Raw genomic sequence first — 24,089 nt, 5'->3', positions numbered from 1 at the left:
GGAACAACTAACCGATAACTGGCCCAACTTGAGACCCATCCCATAAACAAGAACCAATTGCTGACACTATTAATGATGCTCTTATGCTGGCAGACAGGAGACTAGCATGGCTGTCCTCTGAGAGGCTACTCTCAGCAGCTGACTGAAGCAGATGCAGACACCCACAGCCAAACAGTAGATGAAGTTTGGGGACTCTTATAAAAGAATAAGAGGAAGGATTGCAGCCCCTAAGTGGATAGAAACTCCACAGGAAGACCAACAGAATCAACTAACCTGGACCCTTGGGGATCTCAGAGACTGAACCACCAACCAAAAAACATACATGGACTGGACCTAGGCCTCCCTGCTTATATATAGCAGATGTGCAGTTTGGCCTTCTTCACGTGGGTTCTGAACAACTGGAGCAGGGGCTATCCCAAAAGCTGTTGCCTGTATGTGGTATATGTTCTTCTAGCTAGGATGTCTTATCTGGTAGGAGAGGAAGCACCTAGCCTCACAGAGACTTGAAGTAGCAGTGGGGGGGGGGGGGAATACTCAGGAGGGAGCACCCATTTAGAGAAGAAGGGGAGGAGAGGTGCAAGGTTGTGAAGGGGGTGACTGGAAGGGGACAGTGACCAGGATGTAAAGTGAATAAGTAAAAACTAAATTTAAAAAAAGAATGTGAATATTTGTATATGTTCTAATATATAAAAAATTAACTACACTACTTGAGATAACAACTGTCTTAATTGCTTATTGTAACAAGCCATTCACAATGTACAGATATTTATCTTCTTAATGGGCATAAGGATGCAGTTGGATAAAAGTAATGTACAATGTCCTACAACACAGTGGTGTGGATATAGCTGGCAATAACCAATTGCATATTTTATGATCATCGAGGGCATGCTCAATGTTTCCAACACAGAGCCATGCTGTGTCTGAAGTGATAAACACATCAGCCTTCCAGACCCAGCCATCACATAGTAGCATGTACTGAGACAGCCACGGTACTTGTACCGGCTAGTTTTGTGTCAACTTGACACAGGCTGGAGTTATCACAGAGAAAGGAGCTTCAGTTGGGGAAATGCCTCCATGAGATTCAGCTGTAAGGCATTTTCTCAATTAGTGATCAAGGTGGGAGGTCCCCTTGTGGTCGGTGCCATCTCGGGGCTGGTAGTCTTGGTTCTATAAGAGAGCAGGCTGAGCAAGCCACGGGAAGCAAGCCAGTAAAGAACATCTCTCCATGGCCTCTGCATCAGCTCCTGCTTTCTGACCTGCTTGAGTTCCAGTCCTGACTTCTTTGGTGATGAACAGCAGTATGGAAGTGTAAGCTGAATAAACCCTTTCCTCCCCAACTTGTTTCTTGGTCATGATGTTTGTGCAGAAATAGAACACCTGACTAAGACAGTACTCTATCAACTCATGAGATTACTGATTGACAGCTTATATATATACATATACATATAATTTGGAGGTTTGTATATATGTGTGTGTTCACATGTGCAAGTGCCTACATGTTACCACATGCATGTGAAGGTCAAAGGACAATCTTGAGTATCAATCTTCATGTTCCAGTGAGTCAGGATCATTGATGATTCATATGCCAGGCTAGCTGGCCAGGGATCTTCTAGACATTCTGCAGTCTCACCTGCCATCTCATAGTGGGACTACAGGGTTTACAGACAGGCACTACCATGGCCAGCCTTTACATATGTTCTGAGCTGTCAAACTCAGGTCTCTTCACTTGTGCAGTGAGACACTTTACCCATTGAACCACCTCTCCATTCCTAAACATACATTTTAAAAGATTTGGATTGAGTCATAGAGAAGAACAAAAATCAGTGACAGGCAGCTGGATAAGGAATTGTAAATATTCCAAAATAAAGCCATCTCCTTGAATTGAAGAAAACATGCTGTTCACCTTGAATTTCTATAATTAAAATTTCAACCTTCTTTAGGAGGTCTGTTGAGCTCTATGCTAGATACTTGTGCCAGGAATGTGGGCTGCTGTCTCCAAGGCTGCTGCCAATGAGCTGATTTAGGGGAGACATCCAGGATGAGTTAAAAGCTATACTGCTCTCTTGCTGAGAAATTACATGATCGCTCTTTGTTACAGGGTCTGTATTAGTACTCAGTTCTACAAGGTTAGTTCTGAAAGATTTTCAGTTTCCTTGTTGCTTTGTGGATGCAAGGAGGCCTACCATGTCCCCTCTGCTGCCCTGTTTGCCACCACCACTCTAGAAACAACTATTTTCCCTCCTAGTTGTCAAGTATACATCAGCTGGATGGCAAGTAGAGTTGTCTGACCCAATGCTCAGCATAGACATGGGAACCAGAATGATGTCAGTCCAACCCTGGCCCTGACACTCCCAAGGCAACTACCAGCGATTAATCTGTATAACCTCTTCTTTTTTCTTCTAAGAAAAAAAGACACATCCCAAAGGTCAAAAATGATGCCATTTCTGACGTCCTAATTTGAAGTATAAAGCTCCTGTTACAATGTGGACTTCACATTTCACCACTTTAAATAGAAACCTAAAGAGTCTTTTCTAGGGCATGAAGGGTATAAGTGAAATCAAACAAAATAATGTCTTCGTGTGTGTGTGTGTGTGTGTGTGTGTGTGTGTGTGTGTGTGTGTGTACACCTGCGCACTCATATGTGTTGAGACCAGAGGCTGGCATATGGTGTCTTTCTCAATCATTCTCCATCTTCTATTTTGAGACAAGATATATCTCATTGAACCTGTATCTCTCCACTAACCAACCAGTAAAGCTCAGATAAACTCCTGTCTTCACCTCCCCAATTCTGGGATTTCAGGCCTTCTTTTCCACACCAGGCTTTCTACTAGGATTTTAGGGATCTGAATTCAAGCACTTTACTGGCAGAACCATATCTCTGGCCCAAAATTATGTTTTGTAAAATGTGTCATCGAAAATATAAACAGTAGATATACTATCACTTCAGGAAAATATGAAAAATGCATATGAACCCAGAGGGGAAATCTTTGGAAGGGTGGCATAAAGTGGATAAGAATGTTAGTGGTTAGGCTGTTAATAGAAGGAATGTGATGGGTTTGACTTCCAATGTTTTACATGTATTAATCATTTTACATGCATGGCAATTGCTTTTGTTATCTTAAATTCTTAAAAACTATAGTAAAACCTTTATTGTTACATTTTCTTGTATTGCATCTTGGGTCGGGTCATATGGTGTTGCCACGTTCAACTTGTCAAGTAACTACCATGTCTGAGTTTAATTTATTTGGTTTTAAATTTGTTGATTATGCTTTTAATGTCAGTTCTGAAGAAACCACTGCCAAACACAAGGTCATCCCAAATTGTTCTACAGTGGCTGCACCATTTTACATTCCCATCAGCAATATATGACAGTTCACCCTTCACACACTGTGTACAGCAACATAAATTAGCATAGCCATTGCAAACACTAAACAGAGGTTGTTCAAATTTTAATTCAATGAGCAATTTGAAATAACGCTACTATTACTCCACTGCTATGTATACATATCCAAAGAAAATTAAACCACTATATTGAAGAAATATCTGTGCTCCTAGAACTATTCCCAGTAGCTAAAACACGGAATCAACCTAGGAGTCCATCAGTAAATAGATGGATGGATGGATGGATGGATGGATGGATGGATGGATGGATGGATGGATGGAGAAAATATATTATATGCCCAATGGAATGTTATTAAGTCATAAGAACAAAATCTTGGCATTTTTCAAAAATATTGATGAGTTAGAAAACATTTTATAAAGTCAGGAATAAAAAGACAAACACTGCATGATCTCATTCATATGTGGAACCTAGAAACTGAGTTCACTAAAGGGAATAATAGAATTTTAGTTAACACAAGCTTGTGTGATTAGAGGGCAGAAGATACTAGTCAAGGAGTGTGTAATTATGCCTGGGTAGGAGTAGAAGTATGTAAGATAGGGTATAGAAAGAGAAATATATAGAAATCAGAGAGGGAGGGACAGAAAGACAAAGACAGACAGACAGATGGAGTAAATGAGTAGTTTCCTGGGACCACAGAGTGAAAGAAAATGGAGAAGTATACAGTTGGGAAAGGACGGGGAGCAAATGCTAACAGCTATGGATTTGAAGCCTGATCTTGGATGATAAAATACTCTAAAATGAATCATGTTGATGGTCACACAATGCTGGGAACATACTAAAAGCCGTAAGTCTGTACTCTTCAAATAAAGTGAACTGTATGGCAAAGGAATTACATTTCAATACAAGAACTTTAAAATACAAGAATGTGGGCTGATGAGATGCCTCTGTGGATAAAGGTGTAAGCAAGCCTGATGACGCAAGTTTGATCCCAGGGACTCACGTGATGGAAGCAAAAAAGCAACTCATGTGGTAGAAGCAGAGAAGCAACTTCCAGAAGTTGTCTTCTGACCTTTATCCACAGAGTGTGGCACGCGCGCGCGCGCGCGCACACACACACACACACACACACACGAATTAAATGAATAAATAAATGTAACTTTTTTTCTTTAAGTGTAAGAATTCCAATTTCTCTATAATCTCACTGACATTTGTCATCCTGGTTATTTTTCTTTTTTCTTTTTTTTCTTTTTTTTTTTTTAACTTTTTTCAGTTTTGTGCATACGTGTGTGGGATTAATCTCTTGTGCTCTGTGTAAAAGCATCACCTGTCAATAAAAAGCCAGTGGCCTATTAGCAAAAGGCAGGAAGTAGAGGGTGGGAGTTCCAGTAAATAGATTGACAGTCTGGGAAAGAGTCAGGAACAAGAACATTTGCCACACAGTCAAACTGATGAAACTAAGAAGAGGTAACCAGCCATGTGACAGACAGAGAGAAAAGCATGAATGGGTTAATATGAATTAGGAGCTAGTCATCCAACAAGCCTAGCATAAGTCCTAGGCATTAATTCAGGAACTGGGGCATGGGTGGAAAAGCCTGTGGTTACACATGTGTATGTGTATGTGTATGTGTGTGCCATTGTCCATGAAAACCAGAAGAGAGCATCAGATCCAATGGAACTAGAGTTCCAGGCAGTTGTGAGCTGCCCCACATGAGTGCTGGGAATCTAACCAAAGTCCTCTGAAAGAGCAATACATGGAGACTCTTTGCTAAGCCCTTTCTGCAGCCCCACCCATCTCTTTTTAATTATATGCATCTTACTGGATGTAAAGTGGTATTGCAATGTTAGTTTGCTTTATAATTTCTTAATAGCTAATGGTGTTTAGCATCTTTTCATACGCTTGTTTGAAAATATAAATCCTTTCCTTGGGGAAATGTCTAAGTTTATAGATTTTCAGTTCTGTTATTTTTAGTGTTAAATTGTGAATAAACAAATAAAAAGGGGGGGGTTCACTGCCAGATCCAAGGTCATAAAAATATCTTCTGATGTTATCTTCTGAGGTTTCATGCCTTCTAAATGATTTCTTTTAAAATAAAACCTCAACATATTTGTTTTAAGTGGCTTGAGATTTCTTGACAATCCTCTTGGCATCAACATATAATTACCATCAACAGTAAGCCTTGAGATGTTGAAAAAAAAAATTGTCACCCAATACAGTGCATTGAGAACCAAAGCTTAGTACATAGTGAAGCATAGAGAGTAGTTGACATTTTTCAGGAGGAAAAGGGAGATGTGGTAAGGAAGTAAAGAACAAACAGACTTCTAGAGACCACGTTACAAAAGACACAGAGAGGAGGGGACCCAGATCCCTAATTGTCAGTTTTCTTTGGGTTTGAGAATGTCATGTTCTATATCTAGTTACACATTTTAATTCTGCCCTCATCTGAACTTTCCTGAGCTCCTCTGAACACAGGAGGAGTATTGTAGATCTCATCTTCTTTTCTTAGCACCCTTGTCTTATGAGGACATACTGCATTCCAAGAAGAATTCGCTCCATTTTTTAAAGTATGAAATTCATGATTGATAATATCTGGTTCTTCTCCAGAAGAACGCTATGCCCAGCCTCATCACAGATGCTGGCGTTTCAAGAATCCTGGGGTTTGAGCCCAACTCCCAATGTGTTGGATCCAATTTCATATGCAAAGTAAACTCAGCTATTGGCATAGACATGCAAAGTGCTGAATCTCAGTTTCCTTCATATTTTCTTCCATTTTTCAATGTATATGTACCCACAAATATAAATACAGTTTTCATAAATACATAATTAGGAAAACATACATGTGTTGTGGATGTGTACAATTCCTTGTTTAATCTTTTTCTCTTCAGTGACGTGAGCAGATGAGGCACCTATAACAGTTCCTTTATGGCCTTCTAATGTTCACATCTGTGTGACAGAAATTAAAGTAGCCAAGTTCTATCAATAGTTCAATGTGCAGCCTGTCTGTGTGCATACTATTCTCTCTCTCTCTTATCTATCTATCTATCTATCTATCTATCTATCTCTCTCTCTCTCTCTCTCTCTCTCTCTCTCTCTCTCTCATTGGCATGGGTGTATGCCTGTGTATGCGTGCATGTGTGCGTGCATGTGTATATGTATGTGTGTATTTCAAGGATCAAGCCTTATTATCATGTATTGATCACTCAAGATGTCTGCTCTGGTACTGTGTCTAAAATATGATAAACTGTGTTAGAGAAGAACACAATTTTGTACTGAGGATAGCATGTCACATTGCACACTTCTTCCCTGTGTCTGCTGGACCAAAGATTACATGCTGACTGATAACCAATGTCATCACATACTATCTGGTCAGCTTTCCAATTAATTGTAGTATTTGTTTTCTTTTTAATTTATTTTTATGTTTTGTCTGCATGTATATATGTGTACCACCAGTGTGCCTGGTACCCTTGGAGTTCAGAAGAGAACATTGGTTTACCTGAGAGTGGAGTTAACAGGCAATTGTGAACTACCATGTGGGTGCTAGGAATTGAACTTGGATCCTCTGAAAGGGTAGCCACTGTTCTTAACCACTGAGCCATTTCTCCAGCCTGAGTTATGGCATGTGTGAAGGAGATTATTGAGTCAACAGTAGACTTTGCACCTCAGACTCAAACTATCCTATTTTTAGTTAGTCATCATTAATGCATTCTCTTACACATTAGCCTATATGATATCAATATGTTCTTTGGGGATTGGTTTAACACAGTAGTCACTAAATCAGTAGTCCTTATGTCCTGTAACTATCTTTCCAGCACCTTCATCTGCATTCATGAGAGCAAATACAGAGTCCTCAGCAACAGCATTGGGTTTTTTTCTGAGTCTGATACATCTATGCTTCTATGATTGCTCACTACAGAAAATGTCAGGAACCAGTTCATAAAATAATCAGTCCTGTGGAAAGGGCCACATGTAAGGAACTGAGGTATTTTGTCAGCCGCAAAGGCCTTCTGCCAAAAGCACGTGAGTAAGGCATCTGGGATGTGACGCAGGTGCCTTAAGGCATCTCAAGCCCAGTTCAGCCCTCAGGCGAGCAATGAAAATCTCTTGAATGTAACCTGTGCACACTCTTAAGTAAGCCGCTCCCACACTCCTGCCCTACAGAGAGTGAAAATGATGCATTCACTGTTTAAAGCTATTAAGTAATTTATTTCACAGAAATAGTTAATGAACATATAAATAAATAAATGTGATGTAAATTAAAATAATGAAATATTACTATAAGCCAGTAACCTTATGAGACATAGAAATTATAGAAATTTAGTATCCTAACAAATTATTTTGTAAGACCATATGGGGAAGTATATGTATCACCAGGAATTTTTACTCTGGGTGAAGCGTCGGCTTCTGGGCAGCAGTTCACCATTGGCTTTGGTTCAAGTAGAAAGCCTCTGTCTGGGAGAAAATGAGCCATCAAAGCCTTAAATTGTTACAGGGGTGGAACGACAGATGGAAGCTGAAGGAGTCTCAAACACATGGCCACTTTTCCCCACAGGACATTTGCTGGGTGCTGGGAATATATCAACTGTTATCCACACAGAATCCTATGCAAAGTGAAATCCCTCCAGCCTGTGGGGCTTGCAAAGCGAAGGTGGTCTTGAAGGAAGGGTGAGCTCTGAGCTCACTCCTGAAAACTCAACATCCTTAAAAACATGGGCCATATGTTGAAGCCACCTATAACTAGAGGCTCAGGAGCTAAATGAAAACACTCTCAAGTGAGTAAAGGAAGGTCCCAGTCTTTCAAAGTTGAAAGACTTTCAGTCAAAAGCCTGAAGACATATTTCAGAGTGTGGGACACTAATGCAAAATGAATCTTACTGCCTCTTCACCACAAGGCCGACCATGCCAGGTCCTGTTTAGGAAGTGATTAGCATCTCCCCTGTGTGCCTAACAGAAGAAATAAGACCCACCTTTGGTGACAGACTTGCTGGAGTAACTGGAATTTTGAGATGTTTTTATACACAATGTTCAGGATATATTGCAAGTTAAATTACAGAAAATACATAGACAGGCAAAGAGTTAAGGTCATGTGATTATTCTTGTTCACTGCAGAGTTCTGTCTGCCTCTTCTCTTAGATCATCTGCTCCAGGAAAGCCAGCTGCCACATCACCCTCTGAAGAGACTGATTCCAGGTAAATAATAACCACCAAGAACATTTGAGACTGAAGGTAAACTAGCCAGAGGCCAGAGCAACTCAACAAAACTGCTCTCCAGCCTCTTATCGACAGAAGCTTTATAAACAGCTTCTGTTGTTGTTTTAGGCCCTAAGGTTTTGTGAACCGTGTATGCAGCAGTAGGAAACTATAACATATAAGCCACACAAGGAAAACTACACATTCTACACCGTCACATGTTCACTAAAAAAATTATACCCACCAATATAACTTCCACACAAAGAAAACTCCAAGACTTCATATTTTCACCTGTAAATTTTTCCAAATACTTACTGGGGAAAAGATGGTACTGGTACTGTATACTCTTACTGAAAATAGTTTTGTTTTTGTTTTTTTAAATTGCTAATAGTGTGACCAGCATAAGCTGCCAACAACATTACAAGTTGCTTAAGCATAATTTTTTAAAAGTACTTAAAAAATTTTATTAAACTGAAAGTAATAAAAATCAAGATGGTAGAATGCTAGAGGCAAGTGACTTTTATTTCACAATATTTAACATTTTTATATTTTATATTTTAACATTCAAATATCAACCAATGTATTCTATGATAATAACAGATATAAAGAAAAATCCTATGAATATTTCAATGTGTACAAGAAAAGTACTTTTGAGAAATCAACATCTATTCTTTATAAACATACTTAGCAAACTAGCAATAAAGTTCTTTACTGGGAAAAAGGTGAACCACCACACGCAAAAAAAAAAAAAAAAAAAAAAAAGAAAGAAAGAAAGAAAGAAAGAAAACAATCTACAATGTCTACAATAAGCATCCTACACAAATATTGAACATTGAAATCTTTCCCCATAGAACAAAGAAATCAGATATGAATGTACTTATATTCAGTGATGTACTAGAGGCCTGGAGCAATCAAATTAATGCAAATATGCAAATAAAAGGTATAAAGACTACAAAGGGGGAAAGTATGATATTTTACTTCATATATAATGTGTGATGGCTTGAATGAAAAAGACCCCCATAGGGAGTGGCACTATTAGGAGGTGTGGCCTTGTAAGAATAGGTGTGGCCTTGCTAGAGGAAGTATGTCACTGAGAGTAGGCTTTGAGGTTTCAAAAGATCAAGCCAGGCCCGGTGTCACTTTCTCATCCTGCTGCCTGCTAATCCAGATGTAGAACTCTCTGGATGTTCCTTCTCCAGTACCATGTCTGCCTGCAAGCTGCCATGCTTCACACCATGATGACAATAGACTAAGCCTCTGAACCTGTATGCCAGTCCCAAATGCTTTTCTTTATAAGGGTTGCCATGGTCATTCCGTGTTTTTATAGCAATAGAAATAGTAACCAAGAAAATATGGTTGGGTTGATAGAAAATTATTCTATCAATGCATTATATAATCAATAAATGAACATAAAGCTGCTGAATGTAAGCATTATATAGAAAAAATCAATGTATTACATATATTAGCAAAAATTAGGTAACAGATTTTTCTTTAAACTCAGTTAGCAAAGGCATCAAGAATAACAAACACACAGCAGTAAATCCAACAAGAAATATATAAGATATCTCCGCTAAAAATTAAAAAGTGGGGCTGGAAAAAAGACTCAGTGGTTGGGTTGGGGATTTAGCTCAGTGGTAGAGCGCTTGCCTAGCAAGCACAAGGCCCTGGGTTCGATCCTCAGCTCTGGGGGGAAAAAAAAAGACTCAGTGGTTAATAGCACATACTGATTTTACAGAGGACCAGACTTTGATTCCCAGCACCCACATCAAGTAGCTCACAACTGCCTGTAACTCCAGCTCTAGGGGATCCAATACTCTTCTGATCTCCATGGGTGCCACCACACATACATACACATATTCACATACAGACACATATTGTCAATTTTTTTAAAAAAAGGCTTAAAAGTACAAAAGACAGGTTTCAGAAGATGTAAGCAAATGGAGCTTGGTTTTCACATGTTAAGTTATAGATTTAAAAGTCCTGATTGATCAGAAGTTCTGGCTGGATTTCCCTATTAAAATTCATTGTCATTGTAAAATTCAAATAGAAGTACGAAAGACCAATATCATCCACAACAATCTTGAACAACAAGACTAGAAATATTACATTATTGTATCAAAACCTGTTGTTATGCCCTCAAAATTAAGAAAATATAGAATTGGTACAAAAAAATAGGCAAGTGGAGGCCAGTCATCTGGTTGACCAGGCATCTGTTTGAAACAGTACATTGTCATGGAATATGGGTGGGCTTTTCAGTAAACTGCATGAGTCATTTGGATATACGTGTGAAAAATAATATACCTTGACTGCTGTCCCATCCCTATGTTGAATTTTTTTCTAGATGGACTACAGGCACAAAGAAAAACATGAAATAAATATATTAGAGAACACAAAAAATTTTCTATATTTTTTGATACTGAATAATCAGTAGTTTCCTAGGTAGGACACATAAGACACTTTCTGTTATTTAACAACAACAAAAAATGGTGGAGGAGGAAATAAAAAAAAAAAAAAAAAACCAAGCTACTGACTGTAATAAAATGAGAATTTCAGGACATCAGGAAACACCATGAAGAAAATAAAAAAGCAACTAATGAACAGCAAGACGATATTAAATAAAATATATTTCCCAAAATAGTCTTAGAATATTAAGCAGAGGGTGGACAAGCCAACAAAGAAGCCAGCAAAAGTTCTAAGCACATACTTCTTCATAGAAGGCTGACATCCAAGTGACCAAAGCAGCTAATTAGTCATCAGAGAAATTTCAAGTTAAAACCTTGATGTATTACTTCTCTACATATTCCAAAAAATTTTTTTAAACTTTTAATTGGAAAAAAATAATCCTGGCAAAGATGTGCAGCTCTTAGGAGTCTCAAAAGCTGCTGGTGAAAGTGTAAACAACCACTCAGGAGAACATAAAGCTAAACATGACACACCGTGAGGCAATCCTCTTCTGGGTATATATCCAACGTGTACACATATATGCCCACCGCGAGAAGCATACTACAAGGTTCACAGAAACACCATTTCAACGTCCAGAATCTGGAAACCCAAATGTCTATCAGTGTGTGAAAACATAAATATGTATATGTTTCTACAATAAAATGGAATAGATATCTGATTCACATAACAGCACACATGAATCTCAAAGGTGCTTTGAACTGTGAATGCAACCCCCCCCCAAAAGAAAACATATAGTTTCATGTATAAAGAATACAAAAACAAAAGAATCTGGGTAATTTTTATAAACACGGGAGTCAGGTTTGACAGCAAATGTCTTTTCTCATTAAGCCATCTCTGTAGTCCATATAAAAACAATTTTTTTCCTTTTTGTGGGAGAAGGGGGTAGATGTTCCAAAGATTGGTTGAACTAAGGGCCTCACAAATGCTAGGCAACAGTTTTACCACTGAGCTATAGCCATGGCCCTCCATCTATGTAAGGTGTTAAAATTGCAAAACTAATCTATGCTACTAGAAGTTAGAGTGGCAGCTACCTTCAGGGAAGTCATAGCTCTTAGAGAGAACACACTGCAGTGTCTGAAGAGTCAGAAGTTCTGCTTCTGGGTTAGAGGAAGCAGTACTGAGCTGTGCAAATAGGCATATTATATATACTACATATGTATAATTTACTTCAAAAAATAAATATATTTCAGAAGCAAAAGACCATATGTGCATAAAAACTGAATTGTTAACAAAAATGCACGTAATTAAAAGATATGAGACTCCAGAAAGGGGAATGGAGGACACAAAGAAAGCATTCGTTTTGCGGTCCAGATGCCTAAAACATGGCAATCAACATACATTAGGCAGTTATAAATTAGGGTGGGCCTCTAGCCAATGAGATGAGGGAAAGGTGAGCCTAGCCTGAACATTCATGGCCATAGGATAAAAGTGTTTATAGAGATCCATACACTATATATATCTTAAAACTGAAAAGTTATCAACCAAGCTAACAAATTGTTGTACATGTTACATGTTCTGCCTGCCTAGCTTCACACACACACACACACACACACACACACACACACACACACACTTTATAAGGATCAACAATGCTAGGCTCAATTTAGAATCATTGCATCATCCCGGGTCTCTATCCCAATACAGCTAAGTCCCACACTGAAGTGGGGGGAAAGTCACAGTTGCATGTGTGGACATGTCAGGACTTTTAAACTCCAACCATACTTCATAACTGTTCTTTAGACCTTGGGCATACACCCACACAATCATTTCTTCAAAGGATATACCTGGACTTGAGCAAAAGGCCCACACAGGCTCTGGAAGCAGGCCACAGCCCTTGGGTAAGAAGTTGCAGAGGCAAGAGTACTGTAATAGTGATTTGAGTAACAGTACAGGTTCTTCATAGTTCATAATGGGTATGCCCCATCATCCCACAGACTCCTTGCTTCACCGGAATAGCACAGCCAAGGAAGGCCAAGAAGAGACTAGTTAAGGGCCTTCTTTTCCAAGTTTAAGGGCAGTACTAGAGACGACAAGACTGTCTTGTTCTTCAACTCGACCACATAAAATCAACTTGAACTGACACTTGCTATGCTGGTCCACTTTCTGTTACTGTAACAAAATGCCAGACATACTCAGCTTAAAAGGAAGAAAAGTTGTATTAGGACTAGAGATCATCATGCCTGAGGCCTCTGCATTACAAAAGGGAAAATAGGAAAGGAGAAAATCTTTATTTAGTTCATGGTTCCAGAAGCTGTAGTCACTTGGCTCTGTAGTATTGAGCCTGTGGTAGCAAAGTAACTCATGACAGTACAGAGGGAAAAAAAGACGAATTTCATGTGGAAGAACAAGACAAAGAGCATGAGGTTTCCAATATAGACATAGATACACTTACCAAATATAGGGCATGCCTGTCTTTCACAATCTAGCAAGAGTGTTCTCATATACACACCCAATCCAGTGGTTTCCTCACAGACTGAATCTTGAGAGAAGAGAAAACAAATCATGCAGTTGAAATATAAGCACTGTTGGATCTCCAAGGAAACATTTCCTCCCAAAGTTCAAAGATCCTGCCCTTTCCACTACAGCATACTATCGCCCCCACCCAACCCCCCACCCCCGGCCTCCCAGAGAAACGGTAAGCTGAGCACAGCAGAAATATACTGTTGAAAGTCTAGAATCGGGGAAGGGAGATTAATATCAAATACAGGGCAGTTTCAGGGAAGAAGTCTGGACCTTAAGCAAAACACATCACTAAGACAAAGCTTGCTCTATAGAGTAACCATCCTTGATGAATGCTGGGGGCTCCGTTCCCACCCCAAACCACAAAATGAAAGCCTTTGGCACATTTAAGCAGTCTCCACCCAAATTCCACACCAATTATATGGGGGGCTGAGCCCACGGCCCTCCTTCTCTCCACCACTGCTGAAAATACTGTATTAATCAGAGGACAGCATAAAGCCACAGTGCTTCGTCTGTTGGGAAACAATCTGGGCGAGCAGCCTGGCACCAACCACACGGAAAGCCTGACCCTCCTCCAGTGAGGACTCACCGAGGTTATGCCTTCCTCTAATTGCCAGGGTGTCTGGCACAGAGCCTGATCAGATATGTAGAGAACCATTTCTTGGTCCTAGCACAGAGATGTGAGGCTGGTGCTGGGACACTCTCCGCTGAAAACTAGCTGCCTGAAGCTGTCACTCCACTGTACCTGGATCGCTTAGGGTAGCATTTTCCTCTGTATCCCCCCAAGTCCCCATTCTCAGCAGCATCATGTCGCTCGCACACACTGCTGCAGAGTACATGCTCTCTGATGCCCTGCTGCCTGACCGCAGGGGCTCTCGGCTCAAAGGACTGCGCCTGGAACTGCCCCTGGATAAGATGGTCAAGTTCATTACTGTGGGCTTTCCCTTGCTGCTGATGTCTCTAGCTTTCGCCCAGGAGTTCTCATCAGGTAAGCTGCTGACAAATGGTAAGAGACCTGACTTCATTTTACCCTACAACAGCTATAAAGTGAGCTAGCTCCTATCTTAAGATTGCCTGGCTTTGGGCTGGACTGGATTCCCAAGAGGCAGGTGGTGCGTAAGTATGGGACATCAGAAGAGCAGAAGCACCAAACCGTTACAAAAGTCAATTTGGAAATCTTACAATAAAAAGTAACTAATTTCTTCTGAGAGGCTTTATCCAGCGGCCAATGGAAATAGATGCAGAGAGAGACCCACAGCCAAACATTAGGCGGGGCTCAGGGAGTGAAGGGAAAGACTGAGAGACCCAGAGGGGTCAAAAACAGAAGATGACTACAGAGTCAACCTGGGCCTGTGGGGGAATCACAGAGACTAAACCACCAAAAAAAGAGCATGCAGGGGCTGGACCTAGTAGCATCTCTACACATTTGTACCAGATGTGCATCTTGGTCTTCATTTGGGTCCCCTAACAATTGGGGGAGGGACGCTGTCTCAAACTTTGTTGCCTGCCTTTGGATCCCCTCCCCCTAGCTAGGCTTCCTTGTCTGGCCTCAGTGAAAGAGGATGTGCCTAGTCCTGCTGGGAATTGATGTACCAGGATGGGTTGGTACCCATGGGGGTCTTCCTCTTCTCAGAGAAGGGGAGGGGTAGTATTGGGGGGAGGGGAGAGTGAAACTGGGAGGAGAGGAGGGAAGGAGGTTGTAATCAGGATGTAAAGTGAATTAACCTATTTATCAAAATAAAGAGTAACTGCAAAAAAAAAAAAAAGTAATTGCAGAAGAGGAGCAGACAAGCAAGGGGAGGACGGGGAGTATGAAGAAGAGAACATATTCAACATGCAATATATGTTTAAAATAAGAATTAGCTGTCACTTTAGTACATTTTATGTCAAAATAATAATAAAACTGTTGTTTTGCCTTCTACAGATAGAGGTTGGGACTGTGTATTCTCTTCAGAATTTAAAATCCTTTCCTCTTAGCCCACTATAAACAAACTTTTTCCCCTGCACTCCTTCCCACCTCTTGCGCTGTTCATACAACCCTGTTCAGAGGTGCTGAACAAACCCCTGCTTCTTCCCCATGACCCTAGACATAAACAGACATGTGCATGTTTGCAATGCTCTATTCACCAGGCTAACTCAGAAAGCCTGTAACCTCTATGGCAGTCCCTGGGCCCCTGGCTTTCTTTTCTGTCTGTGTCCATTAGCTTAAAGCATTTCCTGATAAAGTGTTCCAACCTCTCTCTCTCTCTTTGCTGCTTCACATCAAAAGAAGCAACAGGCTTGGTTCCCAGCTCTGCCTCTGTCTGATTAGAAACAGGAAAGCTGGAGCCTCTCATCCAAGCCCATTTGCCTTCCCATGCAGAAATCCAGTCATTAGTCCTCTGTGCTTTACAAAATAAAAGAGCCTTCTTTCAATCTGGGTATGGTTCACACATCTGTAATCGCAGCATTCCGGAACCTGAGGCAGAAGGATGACAAGTTTGAAGTCAGCCTGAGCCATATGGTAAGACTGTCTCAAAACAAAACATGGCTGACAAGATGCCTCATTAGGTAAAGGTGCTTGCTGCCAAGCCTGACAAGCTGAATTCAGAGCCAGTGCTCACAAGGTAGAACTACAGAACTAGTGAAAGGAGAGAAACAGTTTCCACAAGGTCATCTTCTGATCTCTGAGTGTGCCAGGACACTTGCACAACATGACAAACACATATCATCATTTCAAAAACAGTTTTAAAGGTTGTCATCTCTCTCGAGTGGATATGTCATTATCAAAGCCTTTTGATGGCAAAATGCTGAGTTCAAGGTGTCTCTGATAGCTTCCTGTACAGGAGTCTGAAGGAGCCTCGAGAGAAAAGGCTCATCAGATCTAAACGACCAAGTCAGTACATTGGTAGCACAAGCCAAACTGTGTGTCCAACTTCATCATGACCTGTCCTCCCGTGACACAGCAGTACCAGGCCTAGAAAGCTGAGGCTCTCAAAGAAGGCAAGGCCTGCCCTCCACAGAAAGCTACCAACTTATAAGGATGTCCCCTCACCCATAAAACTCTTGAGTGACTGACTTCCATTCCTCTGCTGCACCTAAGGCTGCCTCAAAGCTCTGCTCCTTTTGCAGGGTCTCCGATCAGCTGTTTCTCTCCCAGCAACTTCAGTGTCAGGCAGGCTGCATACGTGGATAGCTCATGCTGGGACTCGCTGGCTCACCATACGCAGGACAAGGCTGGCCAGTACAAGGTGAAATCTCTCTGGCCTCACAAGGTAAAGCAGTCAGAGGTCCTTTCAGGACGGCTTCCAGGCTTGGGAGTTGAGGGGTAGACTGAACCACTAAAGTCTCTCACACACCACTCCACCTTGCCCATTGCATTCCCTTCCACCTCACTCTGCCCTTGCCCATTCCTTTTGCCAGCTGACTTTCATATTCCAGGGGTTCTTCAAATGCCTGCTGGTCTCTGGTGTACACATTAGTCGGCAGTTGAAAGCTGTCCTCTTTCATCTGATTGGAAGTTTTGTGCCCGTGGGTGAGGCTTGTTGACAAGCAGATGTAGGTGAAAGGGGTCCCTCTGGTGTGCTTCATTGTAGAGAAATTCAGGTATCAGTATCTAGGCCTAGCTCAGTATTGTCTGTTATCTCTGAGAAGAGTCATCCGGTCGTTAACTGAAGGAGACTGCAGCTGGTATCAAGCCTGACTGCTAGCCCTCGGCAAACTCAGTCATGGGTTCCATCATTAAGTACTCACTCACCTGGCTTCATCCCTCGACCCCTCCGGCTAGTTCTCCTGCCTGCAGTGGGTGTGAGCATAGAATCCACCTCCTCCAAGCCTTCCATCAGGAACAAAAAAGGATGGTTGGTTAAATGCTGTACATTATAGAAAGTCTGCAGGTCAGCTTGACACACAGGCTGTTCAGTGTCTGTTTCAGACCAACTTATACTCTTGTTTTTGGTTTCATCCATATCCCTAGTTCCTGAGTCTTTCTGGTTCTGAGTTGTGAAGAGTTTGTTTATTCTTGCCTGGACCTCCACCAGTCCCCACACCAGTGTCTTGTGTCAGGCAGCTGATGGCAAGCTTTCAACCATCTGCTGCTCTAGTCCCCTCTTCTCCTGTTCACTGTGTCCTTAAATTATGGCTTGGTCCTTTCTTGTTATCCTAGAGAGCAAAAGCAGAGACTAGAAGGAGAACATACACAAAGTCTCTGTCACTGGCAGGTCAGCCAAAATAGTGACAAGTCCACAGACTTTGGAGTTGATTCAAGTTAAGAAAGGTCAAAACACCTGACTATCAGTGTCCGCCAGGAAGTTCTCTGAACCCGGATTCCTTGGCTCCTCCTTATCCCAGTAATATACTTTGTAGAAGTGAGGGGCTTATTTTCAGGGATGTTATTTCTTGAATAAGAGTAAAATGCTCATAATTTTACATGAGGCCCTATTCTGGTCTTTCATTTTTGCAGTTCAGAAAACACAGAGACAGACAGACAGACAAACAGACACATACACACACACACACACACACACACACACACACACAACTCGGGTGTACCCTCCATCTTTTCCTCTAAACTTGCCACTACAAAGACAAAGCAGTTTGGAAGAAGCTGTGGGCTGAGGAGTCATTAGGACACCAAGCATCTAAACCTCCCATCCTGGCTACAGATCTTCACTCTTTCACCTGCTGAGTGTGTGATGCTGTGCAGATACTTGACCTGGCCCTGCTGCAGCTTCCTTCACTGTAAAAATAGACACCATGATGGCATCCCACCAATAGTATCCTTGTGAAAAGCAAACGAAATAACGCACAGTAATTGCCTAGCAACAAATATAGATTTGAAAATTCCTCACAAGTAGAGACTGTACTATGAATACGACCGGCCTCCCTCTGTTGTATGCCTAAGTATAATAAGGAAACTTAGAGAAAAGTCCTATTACACTCTGCCAGGGCCATTGTAACAAAAGGTGGCCTAAGCAGCAAAAATACAAGGTGTCAGCAGGTTGGCTCCTCTGAGGGCTGCATAAGGAAGTGGTGAGGATTCTTTACAAACACCACAGTAGCTGAGAAGCTAAGAGCTACACATTCCTAAAGCTCCATTGCATTATCTGCATACCTGAAATGACTCTCAAGGAATTCCAAGAATATCTGCTACTGTCATTTGACATCGCTGAGGATCCAGAGACCACAAGAGACCAGCATAGGACAGGACACACAGAAGAAATAAAGTTCTTTCTCCCCTAGGATGTCGGGGCCACTATTGATCATAATCTCTGGCTACTCAGTCTGCAGTGTTGTGGCAGCGAAGGCAGAGTTCTCCCCTACCAAACACTATTAACCCTCCATCCTTCTTTTGCTTTCATTATTTCTCTTCTCCTTGGCACCCCAGACTGACCATAGGTCAGAAAACCCATAGACCATGGATCTAGGTAACATAGAGATATAATGTCTCTTCTCTACCAGTTTCACTGTATTATTCCATATGGACAGAGGGCTTTGGGTGGTCAACAATATACATTCTCTTCCTTCTAAAGGAGAACAGCAGACCGGTTAAGCCCCCCCCAACCCCCCACAACACACACACACTTAGCTGTCATTCAAGCCCCAGCACCTTGAGCTCCCTCCTCAGCCTTCTCTTTCTTGCAGGCTCTTCCCTACTCTCTACTGGCTCTGGCTGTGGCCATGTATCTGCCAGTGTTGCTGTGGCAATATGTAGCTGTGCCCTCCCTCAGCTCTGACCTGCTGTTCATCATCAGTGAGCTGGACAAGTCTTACAACCGTTCCATCCGCCTGGTGCAGCACATGTTGCAGATCCGGCAGAGCAGCTCTGACCCCCATGTCTTCTGGGATGAGCTAGAGAAGTGAGTTGCCCCCCTCTAGCTTCTTCTAAAAGATTTTTGTGGAGCATTAAATTGATATCCATGCATAATCATATTTATATTTTCTCTATGCCATCCTTCTCAAGACAGCAAAGTATTCAGTTCACCCCTGCATTCTTGGAGGGGAGGGAATGAACTTTCTCATTGTTGTAGAAAGAAGAGGATTTGTCTCTAGTTGACAGATCCTGAACCACAGGGATTACTCGCTCTAAAATATTATTTTGTATATATTCCCTTGCTCAGAAACCTCAGCTAACTCCACTCATGCTTAGCAAAAAAAGAAAAAAAAAAAAAAAAGAAAAGAAAAGAAAAAAAGTTGGAATTCTCAAATACCTGTCCAAGGCCTCAAGCACATTGTCAACTACTTTTCAAATTTCTAGTTACACTTTGAGCGTTCCTAATCTCCAAATTGCCCAGAACTCCAAAACCAATTGTAAAAAATAAAAAGTATTAAAGTCTTTCAAGTATTCCAAAAGAAAAATAAATAAAACCCACCCAAATCTGAAACACTCCCAGGCCCCTGGGATTTGCCTAAGCAGTCTCCTATCCCTGAGCAAATCTTAGATGAAACTAGTCATTCATCTATCGAAATACCAGGCACACTGTGATAAGCACATCAGGTACTTCCCTCTCTCTCCTCCTCTCCCCCTCTCCCCTGCCCTCTCTCTCTCTCTCTCTCTCTCTCTCTCTCTCTCTCTCTCTCTCCCCTGCTCTCTCTCCCCTGCTCTCTCTCCCTCCCTCCCTCTCTCTCTCTCTCTCTCTCTCTCTCTCTCTCTCTCTCATGCCTGTTCAGGACAGGGGACAAAGGCAACAAGGTTGTACCTAACAGTATTGGGTTAACATCCTATTGAAGGAAAGCAAACAACTAGCAAACAAACAAACAAACAAAACCCCCTAACATGTTTTAATAGATGACAAGAGGTATGTAGGAAACAAAAGTAACAGAGGGGATGGGAGCTGGAAACTAAGAGATAAGGATGGTGCAGTTTTAAATGGATCTGGCATGGGCAGCAGGTACCAGTGAGAAGTGAGTTGAGCTAAGATTTGTGATCATCTTCTGTGCATGCTGTGTCCCCTTTTAAAAGTTCCTCTCAGCCAGGCAATGGTGGCGCATGCCTTTAATCCCAGCACTTGGGAGGCAGAGGCCAAGCCTGGTCTACAGAGTGAGTTCCAGGACAGCTGGAGCTATACAAAGAAACCTTGTCTCATAAAACAAACAAACAAACAAACAAACAATACTCTTCTGTTGGGCTGGAGAGATGGCTCAGTGGTTAAAAGCACCGACTGTTCTACCGAAGGTCCTGAGTTCAAATCTCAGCAACCACATGGTGGCTCACAACCATCCATAATGAGATCTGATGCCCTCTTCTGATGCGTCTGAAGACAGCTACAGTGTACTTAGATATAATAATAAATAAATCTTTTTTTAAAGTCCCTCTCTGCCATTTAAGCCAGTATGATGGAGACATCATGGTTTCTGAACCCTCTACTTATACTGTTACTCCATCTCCTAATAGTCACAACTACTATGGTTTACGTGCATTTAGCAGTAAGTATTAATTTTATTGAATATGGTATATCTTATCAGCCCTTCTCCTTAAAGCAGAGACAGGCTTACCTGTACCTTGCCAGCATGGCTCTCAAGAATGAGTTGTTTGCATACTAATCTGTACGAAGTGAATGAACTGGCCTCAAAATCACACTTAGAACACAGAACCATTCTTTACATTACCAATCATAAGTTTATTGCTTTGCAAGTCGTACTTCAGCTTTGGACTTCATTTAACCTTCCTGGGCAGAAACTCTTTGGGATTGTGACCGTTCAAAATTTATTGATCATCCATGGTCTTAAGACATTGCATTCAATGTTTGAAGAACTGGGGGTTACTCACACCTCCTCTGGTGGAAGAACTGTAGTTGTGATTACAGAAAGAATACAGATTTTCTCCAATACTAAGAACATCATGTTTGGAGCTAGAGAGATGGATCAGCAGTTAAAAGCACTGGCTGTTCTTACAGAGGACTGGAAAAGATTCTTAATACTCACATGGCTGCCCACAACATCTGTAACTCCAATCCCAAGGGCTCCAGTGCCTTCTTATGGTGTCTGTAGGCACTGTATGCATGGAGTGCACAGATATACATAGAGACTAACTATCCATACACACAGAATCAAAATAAAGGTTAAAAAAATTAATATGTTAGATACACAGACTTGCTAGTCTTCCAAGTGACTTTTGGGGGATGGTTCTACATGGTCCTCCCTAACAATGCCTTTTTTTTCCCCTGCCCAGGGCCCGGAAGGAACGGTACTTTGAATTTCCCTTGCTAGAGCGGTACCTGGAATGCAAGCAGCGCTCCCATTGGCTAGTGGCCACCTACCTCCTGAGGAACGCCCTCTTACTCCTCTTTACCTCAGCCACTTACCTGTACCTTGGCCAATTCCATTTAGATGTCTTCTTTCAAGACGAATTTAACTGCTTCATCAAGACAGGGCTGCTACATGATGAGACCCATGTGCCAGAGCTGATCACATGCAGGCTGACCTCCCTGTCTGTATTCCAGATTGTGAGTGTCTCCAGTGCAGCAATATACACCATATTGGTCCCAGTGATAATATACAACCTCACACGGCTATGTCGGTGGGACAAAGGACTCCTATCCATCTATGAGATGCTCCCAGCTTTTGATCTCCTCAGTAGAAAGATGCTAGGATGCCCCATCAATGACCTCAATGTGATTCTTCTTTTCCTCCGAGCTAATATCTCTGAGCTCATCTCTTTTAGCTGGCTGAGTGTCTTAAGTGTGTTGAAGGATACAACCACCCAGAAACACAACATCGACACAGTGGTTGACTTTATGACCTTTGTGGCTGGCTTAGAACCCTCAAAACCTAAACATCTCACCCAACATACATATGATGAACACGCATAGTTTAAAAAAAGAAACACAGATAAGTTTTATAGAAAGTAACTCTCCTTCTTCACAAGCTATGCAGAGTAAAAGACAGAAAAATAATAAGGATGTCCACGTAAAATGGTTAAGAGATTGGATTCAGCTGAAATATCCTGTATTTTTAAGAAGATAAAAATCAACACATGAAAATTCAGTGTGAAGTCTGGGAGTCAAGAGTCAAAGAACTGAAAAGTTCAGTTTAGAACATTCAGAGGACAGTAGTGCTAAAGGAACAAGCTGAAGCAAAGTGCAATTATTGAACTCAGAAAAATTCTAAAGGCCATTTATGGAGGGAAATTCTCACAAGGCCCACCCGCTCTAGAAGTCATGCTTCCCTTCCCACAATGGGCAGGGTAGAACAATTTAATAAGAGATTAATAAGGATATGAACCCCTGAAACTCTTTGATTTGGCCTGCCCATCTTGCTTTGTGGACATTTTCAGCCTTGCCAAGCACTCTATAGCCTGCTAATGAGACAAGAAATAATGATGGCTTTAACTTGTAATCTGCTTTTGGGACATAAGGACAGAGACAAAGCCATAAGTTGAATCTTTAGGAGTCCAATACGCTTTTTATGATATAAACTGAGGATTCTTTTCCACGAGGGCTCAGATTATGGACTATGAACACCTTCTAAAATCTTAATGAAGCCTAGGTGTATTCCTAATAGTCCAAAGCATACTACAGCCAACCAGTGAAGGTCAGGAGGTGAAAAGGCTGCTGCCAAGCCTGAATACCTGATTTCAATGCCTGGGACCCAAATGGTGAAAGGATAGAACCGATTCTCCAAGTTACCTTCTGATCTCCATACACAAGAAAAGTAAACAAAGGAGTATTAACATGCAAGTCCCATCGATCCACTTCTATACATTCTCCATTCACTGTTTCCTCCTGGCATCTAATTGTCACAGCTTAGCTCTGATTCAAAAGACGGTGCTCTATCCCCAGTACCCTCGTGACTCTTAATAAATATTTTTAAACTGTATATTATGTATTTCTTGAGAGAATTTTTTTATACAAGTCATTTAGATCCCTCTTCATATAGGTAATAGAAAAGTCAGGTTGCTTCTGACAAATTCATGTCAATTGCCATAAAGCAAGCCAAGAGCTTATAGATGTTCACAGATGACATTAATAAAAGTTTCATGTCACTAATAAAAGTTCCATTGTTCAGTGAGTACAGAAGCGCTTTCATGATCTAGACACTACACAATACTTCAGTCTCTCCTCTTGTTTCCTCGTTACGTAAAAGATAGACGTGAGCAATCAAGTGAGGAGAAAGGAGTCCTAGAAGATACCCCAAGCCCTGTTCCTATTTGTACAACTTAACAAACTACTTTAAAGCTCTGTCCCCAGCTTTGGGTTTTAAAATCATTAGAATGGCTGGAAAAAAAAAAAAAACGAAGAAGAATGGCTGCACCACCGCTCTATCTTTGTAGCTGTACTTCCTGACTACCATAATGTGTCTTTGCAGTTAGAAGCTACAGATAAGTAGTTCCTGCTATTTCAAAAACAAAGACACCAGAGCACTTTGCCCCACATGTACACTAGCAAAGGATCGCTGTCATCAAAAGATCTGTTTTGTTATAATAACATTTACATTGTGGTTCTGATAACACACCACCTCTCCCATCACGTCCTTCTCCTTTCCGTCCTCCTTCACCTTCACTTCTGCCCAGCTCTCTAATCCAGACCTGTCATGGATCTTCCTAGAGGATCATGGGAAGAAATACCATGAAAAGGAAATCTGATCCACCATGATTTGGGAGAAAAAAGTAAAATAAAAATAATGCTTATGAAAAAGTCATAACTTTTAAAGATGATAGCA

At 41.3% G+C, this 24,089-nt stretch overlaps 1 protein-coding gene across 1 annotated transcript; it reads left to right on the top strand.

Moving 5' to 3' along the window:
• Nucleotides 1-14,091: 14,091 nt before the first annotated feature.
• Panx3 (pannexin 3) lies at nucleotides 14,092-23,412 on the top strand. Its single transcript, NM_172454.2, has 4 exons — nucleotides 14,092-14,439; nucleotides 16,563-16,705; nucleotides 19,074-19,288; nucleotides 21,601-23,412. The coding sequence occupies exons 1-4, from the start codon at nucleotides 14,259-14,261 to the stop codon at nucleotides 22,238-22,240; spliced, it is 1,179 nt and encodes a 392-aa protein (NP_766042.2). The 5' UTR covers nucleotides 14,092-14,258; the 3' UTR covers nucleotides 22,241-23,412.
• The last annotated feature ends 677 nt before the right edge of the window (nucleotides 23,413-24,089 follow it).

This window comes from Mus musculus, chromosome 9 (assembly GCF_000001635.26).
Source record: "Mus musculus strain C57BL/6J chromosome 9, GRCm38.p6 C57BL/6J".
Lineage (NCBI taxonomy): Eukaryota > Metazoa > Chordata > Mammalia > Rodentia > Muridae > Mus > Mus musculus.
Note: the sequence above shows the minus strand (reverse complement) of the source record. Positions and strands in the feature narration are given on the sequence as shown.

What these genes read in the sequence shown, in the direction of transcription:
- Panx3 (NM_172454.2), top strand. Translation starts at nt 14,259, where the DNA reads ATGTCGCTCGCACACACTGCTGCAGAGTACATGCTCTCTGATGCCCTG. An exon ending in CGCCCAGGAGTTCTCATCAG is followed by an intron (nt 14,440 to 16,562) that starts GTAAGCTGCTGA and finishes CTCCTTTTGCAG; the next exon opens with GGTCTCCGATCAGCTGTTTC. An exon ending in AATCTCTCTGGCCTCACAAG is followed by an intron (nt 16,706 to 19,073) that starts GTAAAGCAGTCA and finishes TCTTTCTTGCAG; the next exon opens with GCTCTTCCCTACTCTCTACT.